Consider the following 20,706-nt stretch of genomic DNA (forward strand, 5'->3'; position numbering starts at 1 on the left):
CTGTGAATGCGCACATGAAGGCCTACATGTGCAAGTGTGTGCAGTGGGGACACTGGGGACCTGTTAGTGTGTACTTCTGTGTGTGTCATGTGGAGCTTGGCATGCGTGTGCCAGAGTATGTACACAGTGAGGCAGAACACAGTGTACAGAAGCCACGAGGGGGTCTCTTTAAGTGTGTGTGTCTGTGTGCGTGCATGCGTGCGTGTGTGCAGGGTGGGTATTCCAGGGACAGAGACCAAGTCTTGGCTGGAGTCTGAAGCAAAAAGTCATGATGGACACATCCTGTCCTGGGCTCTAGTTTTCTGTCCTGAACAGAGATTGAGAAAGAGTGGGGCGCGGGAGAGAGGACTTCTCGTCACTGTCCCCTTCAGAGCCGGGAGGGGATGCTGTGCCTCATCCTGGGGCCACTCCATCCTCTTGGCCTAGGGGAGCATCCGGTTGCCACAGCGCCTCTGCTCAGAGCCCCATGTCCCCCACAGTACGAGGCTGTCATGGACCGGGTCCAGAAGAGCAAGCTGTCGCTCTACAAGAAGGCCATGGATGTGAGTGTGAGGGTGTTGGGCCTGGAGGCGTGGGGGACTTATGGTGCAGACCCCAGGAGCCCTGAGCTGGGTCCCTGGGACAGGGCTAGCCTCTGACCACCTGTCCAACAACACATGCCATGGCCTGTTGGGTGCTCCGGGATGCACAGGGAACCCAGGGCCCATGTGGCTAGGCCCAGGCCCTGCCCTTGGGGGGCTCCTGACTGAGGAGCAGGCAGTCAGTCCCAGACAGTGGCCCACAGGATGATCTATGCTGTCAGTTGGGGACTCGGGTGGAGGGACAAGAGACTGCTGAGCTGTGTCCCCTGGGACTCCAGCTGAGAGGGAGCAAAGGGGTTCTGCAAGAGGGGACAGCACAGGCACAGGCCAGCATCATGAGGATGCATGGCATTTGCGGGGACCATGTCTCTAAACAGGATGCAGCCATGGGCAGGGCCAGAGTCCCCAGGGGGGCAGGGCCTGGGAATAAAACTCCCTTCTCCATCTCCCTTCTGGATCCCCAGACCCCTGTTCCTGGTGAGGAGGCCCCCACTCCACCCACAGGCCCCCGACAGGGAGAAGGGAGGCTGGGTTCAGGGACCCTCATTGTGGGCGCTCCTGCAGTCACACTTCTCCACCCCCTCCCACCCAGTCCAAGAAGTCATATGAGCAGAAGTGCCGGGACGCTGATGATGCCGAGCAGGCCTTCGAACGCATTAGCACCAACGGCCCCCAGAAGCAGGTGGAGAAGGTGCGTGGGGCCACTGAGGCCGTATGGTGTCACCCATACAGGGCTGGAACAGGGCAGGTTGGGAAGGAGGTGCCGTAGACACCCCAAGAAAGGTCTGCAGCTGGGATATCTGCTCACTCCTCTCTGAACCTCCATCTCCTCATCTGCGAAAGGGGTTTCCTGGAGTCTCAGGGCATGGACAGGCACGGCCAGCTTAACTCTCACATAACCCATGGAGAGGGGCTCAGGAGACCCATGTCACAGAGTCGAAAACAGGCCCTGAGACAGTGAATGACTTGTCCAAGGTCTCAGAGCCAGGAAGCAATGGAGAAAGGATGCACACCCAGGTCATCAAGCGCCCAAGATCATGACTGCTCTGGCCTCCGGACCAGGGTGGGCTGCCAGAGATACCAGGGCCCAAGAGCGCATTTCGCCCATTGCACAGACAGGAAAGCTGAGGCCCAGAAAGAGCAGGGGCCTGAGGGTGAGTTAGGGGCAGCAAGTCGAGGGCAGAGCCCAAGCCCCAGCCAGCAGGGTCAGCAGTGGCCAGGTGGAGCGGTGGGACCTGCCCATCCACATTTCTCCCTCAGGTCTTCACGTCCAGTTGTCGCACGTGTAGGCGTGGGCTACATGCTTCTGTTTTTATTTTTTTGTATTGGACCTTTTTTGATTGTGGTCCTCTGTGGGGTGAGGCTGAAGTTAATGGTGGGAAGTGCCCACAGTTGGCTGCTGAGTGTCCTCTTGGGTGGCTCAGGAAGGCTGGGACAGAAGCCCTTCAGAGCCCCCCAACCCCAGGGAGGCTGAGCCCCCGAGGGCTGGGGCCAGCTCAGCTCTGCTTTCCCTCTCTCTCTTCAGAGCCAGAACAAGGCCAAGCAGTGCAAGGACTCAGCCATGGAGGCAGGTACGCGGCCCTGCTCGCTTCCTCTGACCTGGGAGGGTGGTCAGACAGGCCTGCCCCCGCCCCCCGGCACTCTTTCCTCGCCCTGGGGATGCACACGGACACATGACTCCACAGAGGCACACGCTCACCACTCTCATATAATCATGCGAGTAAAATAAAGACATCCGTGTTCTTGGGGCTGTGTGTGTTTCAACTACTCTGCTTAACAACCCTATGAGGTGGCTGCTATTGCTCTCTCCCTTTTAAGTTTTTAACAAGCATAGTTGGCATATGATGTTATATTAATTTCAGATGTACAACATAGTGAATCGACAATCATAAGCATTAGGTAGAGCTCACCATGATCTATGTGGTTGCCACCTGTCACCGTGCAGTGTTATTACAGCGTTACTGACTCTGTTCCCTAGGCTATACTTTTCATCCCTGTGATTCATGTAATTTATTAATGGAAGTTTATAGCTCTTCATCCTCTTCCCCTATTTTGTTCGTCCTCCGAGCCCCTTGCCTTCCAGCAACCGCTAGTTCTCTATTCTTAGGATTCTGTTTCTGGTTTTTGTTGTTTCATGTTTTAAATTTCAAACATAAAGTAAAATCATACGGCAGTTCTCTTTCTCTGTCTGATTTATTTCCCTTGACATCATGCCCTCTAGATTCATCCATGTGGTCATGAATGGCAAGATTTCGTTCCCTTTTATGGCTGAATAGTATTCATATATACCACTTCTTTATCCATTCATCAGTTGACGGACACTCGGGCTGCTTCCGCATCTTGGCTATTGTAAATAATGCTGGAATTAACATAGGGGTGCATGTATCATTTCCAATTAGTGTTTTCATTTTCTTCAAGTAAATAGCCAGAAGTAGAATTACTAGATTGTATGATAGTTCTGTTTTTCATTTTTTGAGGAATCCCTGTACTATTTCCCATAGAATTGTACCAGCTTGCATTGCCACCAATAGTCCAAGAGGGTTCCCTTTCCTCCACGTCTTCACCAGCACTGGTTGTTTCTTGTCTTTTTGATCCTAACCATTTTAACTAACATAAGGTGATATCTCACTGGTTTTTATTTGCATTTCCCTGACAATGAGTGATATTGTGCATCTTTTCACATGTCTATTTGTCATCTGTATGTCATTTTTGGAAAAGTCAGGTCTTCCGCCCACTTTTTAAATCAGATTGGGTCCCCCCCCCCCCCCCGCCTCTACCACCAAGATTTATTTATTTACTTTAGAGAGGGAAAGAGAATGCATGGCGGGGGGCATCAGGAGATGGAGAGAGAAACTCAAGCAGACTCTATGCTAAGCACAGAACCCAACGTGGGGCTTGATCCCACGACCCTAAGGTCATGACCCAAGCTGAAAACCACAGTCAGACACTAAACCGACTGTGCCACCCAGGTGTCCCCGGGTTGGTTTTTTTTTTTTTTAAATGTAGAGTTGTATGAGTTCTTTATATATTTTTAATATTGTCCTTTGCCCATTCAGTTGGTTGTCTTTTCATTTTGTGGATGGTTTCCTTTGCTGGGCAAAAGTTTTTTAGTTTGATGTAGTTCCAATTGTTTACTTTTGCTTTTGTTTCCCTTCACTGAAGAAACAGATGCAGAAAAACATTGCTAAGGCTGACATCCAAGAGTTTACTGCCAAGGTTTTCTTGTAGGACTTTTATGGTTTTGGTTTCACATTTAGGTCTTTAATCCATTTTAGCTTATTTTTGTATATGGTATAAGGAAGTCATCTGGTTTCGTTCTTTTGCATGCAGCTCTCCCGTTTTCCCAGTGCCGTTCATTGAAGAGCCCGTCTTTTCCCCATTGTATATTCTTGCCTCCTTGTCATAGATTAATTGACCATATAAGCAGGCGTTTATGTCTGGGCTCTCTATTCTGTTCCATTGACCTATGGATCTGTTTATGTGCCAGTACATGTTTTGATTAGTATAGCTTCGTAGTATAGTTTGAAATCTGTGATTGTGATACCTCCAGCTTTGCTCTTCTTTCTCAAGATTGTTTTGGCTGTGCAGGGTCTTTTGTGGTGCCATACAAATTTCAGAATTTGTTCTAGTTCTGTGAAAAATGTTGTTGGTGTTTTGATAGGGATTGTACTAAATCTGTAAATTTCTTTGTGTAGTGTGGACATTGTAACAATATTAAATTTTCTAACCCATGAACATGGTATATCTTTCCATTTATTTGTGTTGTCTTCAATTTCTTTCATTAAGGCCTTCGTTTTCAGAGTATAGGTCTCTCGTTTCCTTGATTAAATTTATTCCTAGGTATTTTATTCTTTTTGGTGCAATTATAAATGGGATTGTTTTCTTAATTTCTCTTTCCACTAGTTCATTATTGTTGTACAGAATCACAACAGGCTTCTGTATGATTTTGCATCCTGCAACTTTACTGAGCTCATTTATTAGTTCTAATAGTTTTTTTGGTGGAAGCTTTAGAGCTTTCTATATATAGTCTCATGTTATCTGTGAACAGTGACAGTTTTACTTCTTTCTTAGCAAATTGCATATTTTTTTTTCCTTTTCTGATTGCTGAATAAATATGGTGAGAACGGATATCCTTGTTTTACTCCGGATCGTAGAGGAAAAACTTTCAACTTTTCACTGTTAGCCGTGGATCAGGTCATATGATGGCCTTCATTATGTTGAAATATGTTCCCTCTAAACCCATTTGTTGAGAGTTTTTATCAGGAATGGATGTTGAGTTTTGTCAAATGGTTTTCCTGCATCTGTTTTTCTTTTTTTTTCTAGTAGTCTCTTATAATTCTTTGTTTTTGCAGTGTCAGTTGTAACTATTCTTTCATTTCTGATTTTGAGTCCTCTTTCTTTCTTGATGAATCTGGCTAAAAGTTTATCAATCTTGTTTCTTTTCAAAGAGCTTTATTGTTCTATTAATCTGATCTTATTTTTTTTTTTGGTCTATATTTCATTTATTTCCACTCTAATCTTTATTATTTCCTTCCTTCTACTAACTTTGGGCTTTGTTCTTTTTTTAGGTCTTTTAGATGTAAAATAAATTGTTCATTTGAGGTTTTTCTTGTTTTGTGAGGTAGGCCTGTATTGGTATAAACAAACTTCCCTCTTATAATTGCTTTGGTCACCTCTCAGAGATTCTGTAATGTTGCATTTCCATTTTCATTCATCTCCAAGTATTTTTTGGTTTCCTTTTTTGTATTCTTCATTGACCCATTGGCTGTTTAGTAGCATGCTGTTTAGCTTCCATGCATTTGTGGGCTTTTTTTTTTTTTTTTTTTTTTCAGTTTTCCCCTTGTAATTGATTTCTAGTTTCATACTGTGATCAGAAAAGATGCTTGATAGTATTTTTTTTTAAAGATTTTATTTATTTATTTGTCAGAGAGAGAGCGAGCGAAAGCGAGCATAGGCAGACAGAGTGGAAGGCAGAGTCAGAGGGAGAAGCAGGCTCCCCGTGGAGCAAGGAGCCCGATGTGGGACTCGATCCCAGGACGCTGGGATCATGACCTGAGCCGAAGGCAGCTGCTTAACCAACTGAGCCACCCAGGCGTCCCTCTTGATAGTATTTTAATTTTCTTAAATTTACTGAGCCTGGTTTTGTGGCCCAACATGTCACCCACCTGGGAGAGTATTCCATGTGCACTTGAAAAGAATATGTATTCTGCTGTTTGGGGATGGAATCTTCTGTATGTATCTTAAGTTCATATGCTCTAAAGTGTCATTCAAAGACATCATTTCCTTATTGATTTTCTGTCTGGATCATCTATCCATTGATGTAAGTGGAGTTGGTCTCCTAATATTGTTGTTATTTCTGTCAGTTTCTCCCTTTGTGTTTGTCACTATTTGCTTTGTATATTTAGGTGTCCCTACGTTGGGTGCGTGGATATTTACAATTGTTATATCCTCTTGTTGGACTGATACCTTTATCTATGTAATGCCCATCTTTGTCTCATTACAATCTTTTTGAAAAATCTGTTTGTCTGATGTAAGTATTCCTACCCCAGTTTTGTTATTGTTGATGCTTCCATTTGCATGGAATATCTTTTTCCATTCCTTCACTTTCACTCTGTCTGTGTCTCTGGGTCTGAAGTGAGTCTCTTATAGGCAGTATTTGGATGGGTCTTATTTTTTTAAAAAAAGATTTTATTTATTTGAGAAAGAGAGAGCAAGACCAGGGGAGAAACAGAGGGAGAGGGACAAGTAGACTCCAGGATGAGTATGGAGCCTGATACAGGACTTGATCCCATGAGACTGAGATCATGACCTGAGCTGAAATCAAGAATCAAATGTTCAACCAAGTGAGGCACCAGGCACCCCTGGATAGGTGTTATTTTTTATCCATTGAGTTACCCTATGTCTTTTAATTCAAGCATTTTGTACATTTATATCTAAAGTTACTACTGATAGGTGTATATTTATTGGCATTTTGTTAACTGTCTTCTGGTTGTTTTTATAGTTCTTCTCTTGCTCTCTTCCCTTGTGACTTGATAACTTTAGTGTTACACCAGGTTTCCTTTCTCTTTGTTGTGTATCTATTATAGGTTTTGGGTTTGTGGTTATTATGAGATTTATATGTGACATTCTATGTATATAGCAGTTTATTTTATGTTGATGGTCACTTAAGTTCCAACATGTTCTAAAATCACTGCAATTTTTACTCCTCCCTCTACATTTTATGTATGTCATAGTTTACATCTTTTTATTTTCCATATTCCTTGATTACTTTTTGTAGATATAATTGATTTTACTACTTGTTTCTTTAAACCTTCATACTGGCTTGATAAGTGATTTACTATTTTTACAATATGTTTGCTTTTACTAGTGACATTTCTTCCCTTTCACTTTCCCTTCCCTCCCCTTTCACTTTCTTGCCTTTTCTTTTACATTTAAGGAAATCCCTTTAACATTTCTTGTAAGGTCAGTTTAATGATGAACTCCTTTAACTTTTCTTTGAATGATAATGTTGCTAAGTAGAATGTTCTTTTTTTTTTTTTTTAAGATTTTATTTATTTATTTGACAGACAGAGGTCACAAGTAGACAGAGAGGCAGGCAGAGAGAGAGGAAGGGAAACAGGCTCCCTGCTGAGCAGAGAGCCCAATGTGGGGCTGGATCCCAGGACTCTGGAATAATGACCTGAGCTGAAGGCAGAGGCTTTAACCCACTGAGCCACCCAGGCGTCCCTAAGTAGAATATTCTTGATTTTAGGTTTTTTAAATTTATTTTTAAAGTAATCTCTACATCTGGGATGCCTGGGTGATTTAATCATTAAGCATCTGCCTTTGGCTCAGTCATGATCCCAGGGTCCTGGGATTGAGCCCCGCGCCGGGCTCCCTGCTCTGCGGGAAGCCTGCTTCTCCCTCTCCCGCTCCCCCTGCTTGTATTTCCTCTCTCGCCATGTCTCTGTCTGTCAAATAAATAAATAAAATCTTAAAAAAACAAAAAAAGTAATCTCTACATCCAATGTGGAGCTCAAACTCACAACCCCAAGATCAAGTCACACACTCCCACCAACTGAGCCAGTTAGACATCCCTTAAGTTGTTTTTTTCTTCTTTTCTGTCAGCATTTTATTCATATCACACCACTATCTTCTGGCCTGCAAAGTTTCTGCTGAAAAATCAGCTAGCAGCTTTATGGTGTCTTTTATATATAACTAGTTGCTTCTCTCTTGCTGCTTTTAAGATTTCTTAGCTTTAATTTTTGACCTCATAATGATTATTTGTTTTGGTGTGGTCCTCTTTGGATTTGTCTTGTCTTGTTTGGGGCTTTCTGAGATTACTGGACCTTGGAAGTCTGGACCCAGATGTCCGTTCCCTTCCCCAAGTTTGGGATGTTTTCAGCTATTATTTCTTCAAGTAAGTTTTCTGCCCCCTTTTCTCTTTACCTTCTGGGACCCCTAAAATGCAAATTTTAGTACACCTGATGTCCCTTAACCTATGCTCATTTTTAAAATTCTTTTTTCTTCTTGCTATGTATCTTGGATATTTTCTACTACCCTATCTTCCTGGTCACTGATCTGTTCTTCTACATCCTCTAATCAGCTGTGGATTTCCTCTAGTGTATTTTTTAAGAAAGATTTTATTTATTTATTTGACATAGAAAGAGAGAGATCATAGAAAGAGAGAGATCACAAGTAGGCAGAGAGGCAGGCAGAGAAAGAGGGGTAAGCAGGCTCCCTGCTGAGCAGAGAGCCCAATGCAGGGCTCGATCCCAGGACCCTGAGATCATGACCTGAGCTGAAGGCACAGGCTTAACCCTCTGAGCCACCCAGGTGCTAAAAATACACTAGAGTGTATTTTTCATTTCAGTTATTAAATTCTTCAGCTCTGCTTGGTTCTTTTTTTATATTTTCTGTATCTTTGTTGAAGTTCTGAGTTCATCTACTCTTCTCTCAAGTCTGGTGAGCATTTTTATGACTGTTACTTTGAACTCTTTACCAGGAGATTGTTTATGTTTTGTTTTCTTTTTTTGAGGTTTTGTTTTATTCTTTCATTTGGAACATATTCTTCTTCTGTGTTTGTTTCTATGTATTAGGTAGGTCAGTTATGAATCCTGGACTTGAAAGTAGTGGTCTTATGTAGAGTAGAAGTTTTCCTGTGGGGCCCAATAGTACAATCCTTCCTGTTCACGAGAACCAGGACTCCAGAGGTATCACCTGTGTGGGCTGCATATATCCTCCTGTTGTGACTTGGCCTTGACTGCTGCAGGCTTGCTGGTGGGGAGGGCCAGTCACCGACCAGCATGGCTAGCTGACAGGTTTGGCTGCAGCTGCTGCAGGTGTGCTAGTGGGTAAGGTTAGCTCCTAGTGGCTTGGCCACACTGTAGCATCCCCCTTTTTAACAAATGAGGAAACTGACACACAGAGAGGTAAAGTAATTTACCTAAGGTCACACAGCCAAGAAATGGTGGTGATTGCATTTCAGCCCAGGCTCTCTGGCTCCAGAGCCCAGGACTTTCACAGCCCTGCCATCACGGGAGACAGACACACTCACCTCACACAGTCTCTTCTAGATCTCTTTCTCTTCTATTTTTCACCTGATGCCAGAACCCCTCCCCCACAACACCCATTTCCTCTCCCTGGAAATGCTCTCCTTTCTGCTCTGCCTCTCCCAGGACCCAGCTTCTCCCTTGGCTGGCAGATAGGTGTCCCTCAGATTTCTGGGAATGGAGGTCATGGCCAAACCTGCTGGGTTCCATCCCCGCAGCTCCCATGCTCCTACCTCCTTCAGTGCTGCCTTCTCCAGGCCTCACTTTCCCATCTACAAAGGGTGAGGGGGTGGGACCCAGGGATGGCAAGAGGCCTGAACTCTGATCTTGAGGGATGGGCTTGACTGCAGCACTGGGCAGCTCAGAGCACAGTGGGAAGTGAAGAGTCACCTTCAAAAGACCAGTACCAGAACAGGTGGCCATAACAGGCATTCAGATGAGGCACCACAAGCCAGGGCAGGTCTGTGGGAGGAGGGGGCACTCCAAGGATCTGGAGGGCACTCTGTACATACAGGGGCACTGTAGGAGCAAAGGGGTAGGGGTCGGGGAGTGTGCCTGGGCCCTGGCCTCCTTGAGAACCACCTGTGCTTCCAGAGCGAGTGTACAAGCAGAACATTGAGCAGCTGGAGAAGGTGCGGGGTGAGTGGGAGCAGGAGCACCGGACCACCTGTGAGGTAAGTGACCTCGGGCATGGAGCCTGTTTCCCCAGCTGCAAAATGGGAAAGATGTTCATTCCTATAGCTGCTTCATGGGGGGAAAGCAAGGCAGTGGTGGGAGGAAGGCCTCATTCCCTCATTCACCCATCTACTCTCTTCCCAGGCCCTGTGCTGGGTCCATGTCTCTGGGAACTCACCATCTTGCTTTGTGCCCTGCCCTTTTGTTATAGGCAGGCATCCCTCCCCCTTTTTTGCTGAAGGCAAAACGGAGGCTCAGACAAAACTCATAGCTTCTCTGGGTCCTGTTGGTAGATAAGGCCTGGGACACAGGCTTCAGGGCTCCGGGTCTAGTGCTCCTCTTACAACACTCCCCAGGACTTTTTCCAGTGTGTGGTGGAGCCTGGAGGGTGGGTGAGGGCAGGAACCAGAAGCCTCAGGCTTCTGAGGTGGGGATGGGGATCCCTCAAGAAGGAGGTTTCCTTTGGACTTGGCTTTCAGCAGAGCAGGGTGTAAGCTAGTCAGCACCGGCTGGGTCGAGCAGGGCCCAGTCTGGCCTGGCCCTAAAGCCCTTCCTCACTTCTCACTTCCCTCCCGCCTCCACCTCCCAGGCCTTCCAGCTGCAAGAGTCTGACCGACTGACCATCCTTCGCAACGCCATGTGGGTGCACTGCAACCAGCTGTCCTTGCAGTGTGTCAAGGATGATGAGGTGGGGGTGGGGGGCGTGGGCAGGGAGGGGCAGGGAGTAAGCCGGGGGTAGGGTTACTAGGGAGGGCAGCCTGCAGACAGCAGCATGCCTGGGTCCTTCTGAGTCCATCAACAAGTACTCAGGGTCCCGAGGACAGAGGCTCGGTGCAGGGCCCCGGCTTCCCCACCTGGAAGGCTGCTTCAGGGGTTGCCCGGGCATCTGCCTCCTTGCTTACCCTGCTCCATGGTCCTTGGCTCTGCTCTCAGGGCTGCAGAGTGCCTGTTCCCCCTGTTGGGGTTGGGGAGGCCAGTGGACACTGCCTTTCAGAGATTTGCAGAGGCTGGAAGACCCTGGGCAGCTTACTCCACCTGGTGCTTGCAGGAGTCCCTCCTTGGCCCCCAGTCCCTGTGGGGTGTCCTGGTTCCCCTTACTGCACTCTACATGCCAGGAGTGTCAGGGGGGTTCCCCCAGGAAAGAGGGGCTGCCACTTCCACACCAGGGGCTCTGACCTCTGTTAATGCAGCCTGAGAGCCATGAGCTCTCTTCTGAGGTAGTTGGGACTCCCTGATGCCCATTGCTGTTCCTTGCCTGACCCCTTCTGCCCATGGACTGCGGGGTTTGGAGTTTTCCCCCCTGAAGATGACTTGAGCCCACCTGGTGGCCTCCTAAAGACGGAGTGTGGGCTTTGGATCCTGTCAAATGAAATCCAGTCTGGCTGCACTGAATTCTTGCTCTGGGACCTTGGGCAAGACACTTGCCTTGTTTCCTTGTCTGTGAAGTGGGGAAAGCGGTGTCTACTTCTGAGGGCAGGAGAGAGGGACACCCCTCGCACAGGACCTTGTGCATAGTTAGTGTTTAGGAACCAGGAGAAGCTGGCAGCCAGGGCTCTGACCCCTCATGCCATGGTGCCTAAATACAGGCACTGAGCTGTGCACACAAGGCCCGAGAGGAGGCTGGTGGGATGGGGGTCCCTGGCCAGAGTTCAGGCGCACTGAGGAGCAGGACTTGGACGAGGGTGGGCATCAAAGACCCTCAGCATCTGCTCTTCCCCAACCCCAGCTCTACGAGGAGGTGCGGGTGACACTAGAAGGCTGCAGCGTGGAAGCCGACATCGATGGCTTCATCCAAGCCAAGAGCACAGGCACTGAGCCCCCAGGTGAGGCCCAGCCCGCAGGCAGCACAGCCGCTGGGGCCAGCCCCACCTGTCCGAAGGATGCCTGGCACCCAGCTGAGCCTCCCCTGCAGGGACAAGATAGGGCAGCTCACAGCTCACTTCTGGGTGAAGAAGACTTGGCAGACCCAGAGGAGGGGTCAGGGACGATGCAGGCCCCTGGCTGGGTTCCTTGCCTGCCGCAACACTCAGAAAGGGGAGTAGGGCTGGGGATCCCTCTTAAAACCTCTTTGGTTCCATGTCTCATAGAAGAGAGAGAGGCCCCTTCCCCTGCCTGGAGGCAGCCTTGGGCCAGAATGGGAAAGTGGGGCCTCAGTCTGGGTCTCTGGATGGGGACAAGTTGCAGTATCAGGTGGCACAGGTCCTGCCTGCCCTGTCCTCGGCCACCATGGGCCTCACCAGCTTGCTGCCCACAGCTCCTGTGCCCTACCAGAACTACTATGATCGGGAGGTCACCCCGTCGTCGGGCAGCCCTGGCGTCCAGCCATCCTGCGGCATGATAAAGAGGTGAGGAGCCTGATGGGGCTGGGGAAGCATCAGGAAGAGGGTCTAGCCTTCCCACCTGCAAGTGGCTCTTCCACATGCATTTATTGAGCTCTTGCTGTGGACCTGGCGCTGTGTTAGGTCTTGGGCACTCTGGGGACAAGACAGACTCAACGTGGCTCATGATACCTACAGCCCAAGGGGTCCCAGACATTAAGCAAATAATCACAGCCCACTACTCACCAGTGACTGTGCTTGGAGCTCCAGGGAGGCCCCAGGCTGGCTTGCATGTCCCTCGGGCCCAGCTGCTATCCTGGGTTGGTGCCCTGGACAGTCACGCTGCAGTGGTGACACTCTCCAGCTGGGGCAGGACCAGGACACAGGAGCAGGGCCGAGATTCTTGGGAGAGTTTCCCGGGCTTCTCAGGGCCTCTTCTCTGGCCTGGCTGCAGAGGGCCCTCGTACATGTGTCACTGTGTCACCTGCACAAGTCACTTGCTTTCTCTAGATCCGGAGCCCCTGAGTTGTTTGCGTCAGACTCAGAACCTAAGGGCTCTCTTGGTTCAGGCCTGGCGGGCACAATGGTGACAGCCCACTGAGAGCACTACAGCCTTCTCAGGGAGCCCTCCAGCAGCCAGATTCCTGAGGTGGCTGTGTGCCCTGTCGCTGGGGATCTGAGAGCATCTGTGGGTTTTATGTGTACCTGCGCCCCACTCCCACTCTGAGGCCCCTGTGATGCCCTCTCTCGGTCCAGCCTCACGCAGAGAAGGCCCAGGCTGCAGGTGGTGGGGAAGGATGAGGATGGGCTGATGGGTCCCCCAGCCCTCGGAGGACAGCTTTCTCCTGAGGCCTCAGGAACCCTGGAGCCTCCCCTGGAGGCCGCCTCTGGAGGCAGAGGTCAACCACCCGTGCTCAACAGGAAGCCCAGCGTGCCCCTCCAGGAACTGTGAGGAGCCAATGACCCCAGGAGGAGGGCAGCCCCCACCCCACCATCTTACCTGGTGGAATCGTGGGAGACTTGGGCCTCCCTGCAGCCCTGGGGAGAACCTGGAGCTCAACACAGATGGTTATTTAAACGACCGGATGGAAGAGCTCATCTGGGCGGTGTTGAGAAAGGGGTGCCTTCCTGAGGACGACAGAGAGGGATGCCCAACTGGGTGGAGGGGGCCTGGTCCCTGGCAGGATGGGCAGGGGCCACTACAGGGGCCAGCTAGAAGCCAGGCTCAGCGGGGGAGGGGTGTGCAGCAGCCGGGAAGTGCCTAAAGGAACTGATGTCATGGGGTCAGATAATTCTAGAGAAACGGGCAGTCGGGGGGGCCCACGATCTCCTCCCAGTCACAGGCCTGCTGGCTTTTACCCTGACTCAGTGGCCCAAGGGGCAGGACTATGCCACTGCCGTTGCAGCTGCCTGGCCTGGGGCCCACACGCGCCTATCCCTGTGTCTCCATCCTGGGCATGTGTGTCCACTTCCAGGCCCGGGGCTCATTTGTGAGGGTGGGATCACTGAGTGTCCCCACCTGTGGGAAAAGGCCCTTTGTGCCCCAGGTAGCACTCCAGGACAGTCTCCCACAGTAGCGAGCCACACTCAGGGCCCCTTGGGGTCTGGCCTGGTCCCTATTCTAGTCTTGTCTCCGACACCCCCAGATGGGCCCACTTCGCAAACTCCTCCACGCATGCGGAGCTCCCCCTGCACTGCTGCTGCTCAGTGGCCAACACTTGTGCCATCTCCCTGGTAAAGCTCTTTTAGGACTTGGCTCGACCCCACCCGGAAGCCTTTCCTAAAGCTGGGAATAGCATCAGCCTCGACTTATGTAGCCCTCAGCACTGCCTGCTTCATGGGGTAGCCACATCTGCCTCCCCACCGGTGCACGGAGTGTCTGCTTCTTGCTTGTTCCGTTCTTTTATTCAACAAAACTTCATGACTTCCGCTCAGCCCAGGCCTGAGCCAGGCACAGGGGAAGGGGTGAATTACCCTGGCACTGCCTCATGTGGACACTGACCTAGGTCAGGGAGTAGTAGCTGGGCTGGCCGGGTCACGGTGGAGTGCAGGGAGTTAGGATTGGCTGGGTCCAGGCAGGAGAAGGTCCCAGGGGGGCACGAGTGGGCTGAACTCTGAGGGGACCACCCTTGGGGGAGCCCTCTGGCCTGAGGGGCACTCCATATTGCTCTGTTCCTGGGGGCCAGATGGCCCTAGCCCTGAAGCTTTGCAGGTCCCCTGCCTCATCCCCCTCCCTCCAGGGCCTACCCGCTTTCCTTCTTGTCCCCAGGTTCTCTGGGCTGCTGCATGGAAGTCCCAAGACTATATCACTGGCAGCTTCTGCAGGTGACTGGGGGTGACATGGGGGCTGCTGAACAACTAACCCCAGGGGAAAGGAGAAGACTCCTTATGGCACGGATGGGTTGTCCAAATGCTTTTGTGGGGGTGGCTGAGCCAAGCCTGGGGGAGCTCTGTGCCGGGGGTGTCTCCGGGGATCGCTGCCTCTGACAGGTGGGCTCCAGGCCTCTCATGCTGCTTTCCACTTCCACAGAGACCCTGACCCCAATGCCCGAACACAATGAGGTTGTCTACTCTTCCATCGCAGTGAAGGAGGCGCCGGGTCCCCCAACCCTGCCAGCCCAGGGATACAGGGTGCTCTATGACTACACGGCCCAGGTGAGGCTCTCACCCTCCCTTCCTCAGGCGGGCCAGGTCTGAGCGTGGTCACACAGAGAGGCACGTGCCCTGGAAGTGTGCTGGGGTATGTGCCCTTAGAAGAGCAGCTGCCACTGTGTACCTGTGCTGAGCAAACGATGAAGGGTATGAGGGCCTGTGTCTGCCTAGGTGTGCGTGCAGGTGCAGGCGCGCTGATGGAGGCTGCGGCTACCTGCAGGAAAGGGTCTGTGGGTCAGCCTCTGTGCCCTGGGGTTGGGGCTGTGGGTGCCAAGAACAGGCCATAGCCAGAATGAGCCCCTCAGCTGGGCCCGGGTTGGTTTTCCGAGGTCTGTGGGGACAGAGGATGGTCAAGGGCCACTGGGCAGCTGTGCCAAGATCCTCGGGAGTCCAGTCTGCTCCCTGCTTTGAGGTGAGGGTTGCAGAGCCCCCTTAGTCCACCCGGATCAAAGGAAAGCATGCCCTCGGGGCTACGTGGGCTGCGCAGACTCCCAAAGTCTGGTCCTTGGCTGGCTGGGGGACAGGCCAAGAGAATGAGAGTGCGCTCGCATGACAGGGGCTGGCTCACCAGCAGCGGGGAGACTGCATGCGGTGGGCCTGGAAATGTGTGCAGCATGGTGAACACACCTGACCCTGTGTCTGGAGCAGAGCTGGGGGATGGGGGCAGCAGGGGGCAAGTGGGGAGAAGAAGCCCCAGGGTGAGGGACACCTACAGTGACAAACCAGGGAGGGCGGGAGGCTGAGTCCCACAGATACCCCACCCCCTTCCTGTCTCCAGAGGCCACCCTGGCCCAGAGAGCAGCTTCGTCCTGTGGCTCCAGGAGGCCACGTGTAGCTCTGAGGACTCTGCCCACCCAGGAGACAAGCTTGCATTTACTGCCTGGGGTGGGGCGCCAACCAGAGCCCAGCCCCAGCCCCCCCAAAGCGGCCCTTCCAGCCCAACGCACTTTTGTTCTCTTGCCCAGAATTCCGACGAGTTGGATATCTCCGCTGGAGACATCCTGGAAGTCATCTTGGAGGGGGAGGATGGCTGGTGGACAGTGGAACGGAATGGGCAGCGTGGCTTCGTCCCTGGTACCTACCTGGAAAAGCTCTGAGGAAGGGGCAGCAGCCCCCACCTGGACCTGCCCTGCCTCTGGGGCCAGTGGTACCCCTAATCATTGCCCTGGCCTTGCTGGGGCCCCAAGATGGAGCCTGTCCCCCAGGATAGATGCTGGCAGCTCCCTGAGCTGTCTCTCCTGCAGGGAATAAAGGAGTGCATTTTTATTCCTTGGTCTTCAGGGGTCCCTTTTGCTCTTCTGCCCCCATGTCCAAATACCCCGACCAAAATGAAGCAAAGGAGTGGGGGAAGAAGTCTGGGGGTTGGGGGGACAGAGCTTACTTACTTTCAGTGTCCTCACGGAGGCCCAGTCCAGTCTGTCCTGAGGTCTGCTGGTGGGGAGAAGAGCCTGGCCCCAGTTTGGGAACTCCCAGACTGTGAGGGAGACACACTCACATGCGGGCAAATGGGAGAAGGCTGCAGGGGTTGGGAGGACAGGGTGGGGCGATGAGAAAGGGCTCAGGAGACCTGCAGTGGGGCACTAGCCTTCTTTGGGGCAGAGGGACTAAAAAGGGGTCTTGGAAGAGCAGCAATAGACAAGGCACAAAGAAGAGAAGAGCATCAAGGTGGGATAAATATGGGCACACATATTTAGATATGAAGATATTTAGATAGAAACGCCTAGAACATTCTGGGGATGAGCCAAGCTCAGCCTGGGAAGGAAACAGGCAGTGGGTCCCCTGGAGGTGAAGGGGCCATGGTGCAGAGTCCAGGAAGACAGGCTTAGCACCTCGTGGGTACAAGTGATCCTGTCGCCCACCCCCAGCTGAGGCACAGGGAAGCCACTGCAGCCAGTGCTGCAGACATGGCAAATCCCACCCAGGCAGGGGCTCCAGAGCCCATGCAGGCCGGCTCTGGGCCCTGCGGGGACGACTCCTCTTCTGTTCTACATGCTCTCATGCCTTTCTCTTTTTTGGACCCAGGCCCCCAGAAACACAACTTCCATTGCTGGCCAAGGCCTGCCAAAGCCCTGCTCTGGCCACAGAAGGCTCCACCCTTGCTGAAGGCACTAGGATTAGGTGTGAGGGAGAGAGCAGTGCGAACTGATGGCTTCTCAGTCCTGGGCCTCCCCCTCACTCGCCTGTGGGAGCCCAACACTGTCAGCACAAGGGGCCAGACTGCAGGGGCAGAAGGGGGACATGCCACACTTCTCCACTGCACACACCTTGAGAAATCCTGCTGAAAGGGGTTACTGTCCCCTGCAGACCACCCTTCTCTAGAACTGTTCCTTTGCTTGCTCATTTGTAAGCCTCTGTGGTCTGCCCCATGTGAGAGCAAGAGGAGTAAAGCCTCAGTCCCTTGCTTTATTCAGGGAGCTCTTGACTCAGTCAAGAGACCAAGCAGCCCAGTAAGTTAATGACAGTACAGGAAATGTCCTGAGATTGAGAGCAGTCATGAGATTGAGAGCAGTCATGAGACTTCTGGGAATAGGTGACCCAAGAAAAGCCAAGGAAACAGGGAGGCTATTCTGAGAGAGTAAAGGGGGGTTCCCTTCTGCTCCTGCCTGCCTGCAGTAGTCTGCCATGGGCTGAGAGAGGGTTCATGTGTGGTGGAGAAGGAAGTGAGGGTCAGCACTGGAATCTCCAAGGTCCAGGACCAGAAGAGCCTCTGGGAGAATCTAATCTGACCTCCTGCACGAGGCCTGCCTGCCCTGCCCAGGACGGGCACTGGACACCACGTACCGCCGTCAATGTCAATATTTCTGGTGACAGGCAGCTTGTGGCACCCACGAAAGCCCGCATGCCCAGGCAAATGTTAAGTGCCACGGTAACAAAAATGAGGCCTCTGACCAAGGTCTGTACCAGGCAGAGGGCAAGGAGGGCCCCTTAAAGGGGGCTGTTCCCATGGCCCCTGTAGACTTCCAGCCGTGCCTCATCTTCCTCAGCTGAGCAATCAAGTGTGTGTGACTAAGCAAATATGGCACCTGGTGACAGAGGGGACAGGCTTTGTTCTTCTGGGAGGGAAAGTGCCTTTGGAGTGTAGCCTCTCCACTTCTCAGGCGCGGACACCTCACGAGTCTATTAAGCAGTGAAAGGGTTGTTTCCGCCCAAGTACTACTCATGCTGGGGCAGGCAGGGGTGGAACAGCCCAAGGTGGCCTGGGGCAGGGTAGGCCCCTGGAAGCAGGACTCCAGCTGGCCCTTCGCTGGGTGTCACCCACCAGTGCTTCGACCACAGGATGTGTGGCAGATGGGGTAGGGAAAGGCTTTGGGCTTCTGAGAAAAATCAGACTGAGGCTTAAATCCTTCTGAAAATGTCCTTTTCCCTTGTAAGGCATATCCTACAAGAGAAGTGACCGAATGCCCTGACCCATCTGACGTTAATAAATAGGGATGTTCAGAAATAAAAATGTAATCTTATGCTTGGTCTTATACTCTGGTCTGTACTTTGCAGGACAGAGTAGTCAGTGTATAAAGGCCTATGAAAATTCTTGCCTGGGATGGCCACGCACGAGACCTGACTGACCCTGTATTTGATAATGGGGGCAAAGGGTGCTAAGATAAAGGGGTGCCTTCAAAGAGCTCACTCATTCCAGAGAGGGATACACAGATGCCATAATCCCTCAGACACAAGGCAGACAGCAAGCATGGTGAGATGGGAGCTGGCCCAGGTTAACCAACATAGAGGTGATGGTGGCTCGTCTGGGAAGTGACAATGGGGCTGCAGAACAATTCTGGAAGGACAAGGGAAGCAGATCAACAGGACTTGGTAACTTATAGGCTGTAAGATAGGAGCAGGAAGAGGGGAAAGGAAGGAGGTGAGGAGCGACTTCTGAGCTGAGCCAGGCCTTGAGGATGGACAGGAGGCAGAGCAGGAGGCAGAGAAGGGGTTAGCAAGCAGGGACAAAGCCTGAGCAAGGGCCCAGAAGAGGCAGGGCAGCCGAGAAGACTGCCCACCAGGGTCAGGTGATGTATGGGCAGACAAGAGGTAAGAAAAAGAGAAAGTTAGGTATCAGTGCTTTATTTATCCTCTGAAAATACCTTGTCATCTTGATTGAGCATTCCATTCGACTGCATAGATTTTTTTTAAAAACCTTTGGCCTAGATATTTATCTTCATCTCTCTGACAGGTGCTGCAGTGTCTACGGGCCCCAGAGGGCACTTGGGTAATGAGTGTTAGATAACAGAGCCTGCGCTCCAGTCATTCAGGGAGTGAGAGAATGGAACTGAAAGCAACTTGGGGGTCACAATTCATCCCAGGGAAAAAACCCACAAATGAATCTGAGTCAGATTCATTGCCTCTGCAGCATTCTCCACTCTGTGCACCAGGCTGGTCAGAGCTTCAGCGGCTGTGAACCAATCAATGGACCAACAGCCCTCCCAGCAGAAGAGATGGTGCCAGACAAAGAGGGGGCTGGCATGTGTGTAACTGGGGGTACAAATAACTGTAGCCCTCTTCCCAACAGAGGGCTGCTCAGACAGATGGAGTGGGGAAGGTAGAGAATGGCGCCTGAAGTCAGAACATCAGGGTGGAGCCAGGCCCAGCCTTCCCTGTGTGCTCTTAGGCAAGCTGCCATTTCTCTGGACCACATTTTCATCATCAGTAATACAGGTGCAATAAGCCCTTTGTGTAAGTTGCTAACCCCATAAAGCTCAAATTAGATAAAACCACTACCTAAAAGCCATTTTTAACAAAAAGGCCCACTACTTCTGAATCTTGGCTATAATCAACAGCAACCCTGGGCTTGGCATAACCAACCTCCCACAGCATGCCATCTGGAGAGCTGTGATTACACCAGGAAGTCCCTTCCAAAGGTGACAAGGAGTCAAGGAGAAGCAATCCATTATTTGGCCAAACAAGATGCACAGAGGCCCAACACCTAATTCCCATCACCTTCCCAGACCTATTCCCAGGCCCTGCGACCTCAGCACAGGAGAGCCAGCTCCTCTGGCTGAACCAGGATGTCTGCCTTGTTCCCATCCTGGCGTGTGAGGCAGCAGTACAAGCCCCAAACAAAACTGTCACCAGCAGGTGGACACCAGCCTCCACACGCTCTAAGGGATGACTTGGCTTTCAAACTGTGCCCAGCAAACCCTGCTGGGGGCCGACGGGAAGAGCGAGGGAGCCCCGCTCTACCTCAAGCCCTACTCAGAGTTTACGTAGCAGACAAGCAGGGCAGTTACTAACAAGTCTTTTGAAAATGCTCATGCTTTGGCCTCGCCTCCGACAGACTGAAACCAATTCTCTGCCAGCTAAGTTTGAACATAAATATTTTAAACATTCTCCTGGTGATTCTAATATGCAGCCAGGGATAAGAATCTTTCGCTAAAGGGCTCTTCAGCTTAAAAAAAGAGAAAAACAAAAATCATATTCTTATGGCACCACAGTGTCTTATTTCAGACATTCAGGGGCTACTATGTGCCAGGTACTGGAAATGCAAAGATAAACAATTTCTCTTCTATCCTATTATTATAACTTCCATACCTACTTTCCTTTCAGCAAATAAACTCAGGAGAGAAAGACCTGTGTGTGAGTCCATTTCCCCACCACTAGCGATGCACTCAGCACTATCCAGAAAGGTGTTCAGTAGATAGACCTTAGGGTGTTTCTACAAGGTCACAAACACCCTCAGGAGACCTCAGAGACACTGCAATAAAGAGTCACCCAGAAGATACAAACTTTTTTCAAGAACCCCTGGATGCTGGACACAAGATCAATGTATCCGAAGTGCAGGTGTTCCTACACACCAACAATAACCAGTCAGGAAACAGATCAGGAAGATTAGCTCACACACCACAGCAGCACCAGGCACTGAATTTCACGGAAGAGTTTCCTAAGTAAACAGCTCTGTAAGGGAAAAAAAAACCCACTGCTAACAACCTATCAAACTACGCAGATGACAGAAACTTG

At 51.0% G+C, this 20,706-nt stretch overlaps 1 protein-coding gene across 1 annotated transcript in view; it reads left to right on the forward strand.

The window, feature by feature from the left end:
* PSTPIP1 (proline-serine-threonine phosphatase interacting protein 1) overlaps positions 1 to 16,026 on the forward strand; it is a 47,853-nt gene extending 31,827 nt beyond the window's left edge. The window contains exons 6-15 of the mRNA XM_059371766.1: positions 480 to 542; positions 1,174 to 1,272; positions 2,107 to 2,152; positions 9,707 to 9,786; positions 10,377 to 10,475; positions 11,514 to 11,610; positions 12,042 to 12,132; positions 14,375 to 14,430; positions 14,636 to 14,760; positions 15,723 to 16,026. Coding sequence (XP_059227749.1) covers positions 480 to 542; positions 1,174 to 1,272; positions 2,107 to 2,152; positions 9,707 to 9,786; positions 10,377 to 10,475; positions 11,514 to 11,610; positions 12,042 to 12,132; positions 14,375 to 14,430; positions 14,636 to 14,760; positions 15,723 to 15,854 — 888 coding nt within the window. The 3' untranslated portion in view covers positions 15,855 to 16,026. The remainder of the gene's footprint in view (positions 1 to 479; positions 543 to 1,173; positions 1,273 to 2,106; positions 2,153 to 9,706; positions 9,787 to 10,376; positions 10,476 to 11,513; positions 11,611 to 12,041; positions 12,133 to 14,374; positions 14,431 to 14,635; positions 14,761 to 15,722) is intronic.
* The last annotated feature ends 4,680 nt before the right edge of the window (positions 16,027 to 20,706 follow it).

Source organism: Mustela nigripes, chromosome 13, assembly GCF_022355385.1.
Source record: "Mustela nigripes isolate SB6536 chromosome 13, MUSNIG.SB6536, whole genome shotgun sequence".
In the NCBI taxonomy this organism is placed as follows: domain Eukaryota; kingdom Metazoa; phylum Chordata; class Mammalia; order Carnivora; family Mustelidae; genus Mustela; species Mustela nigripes.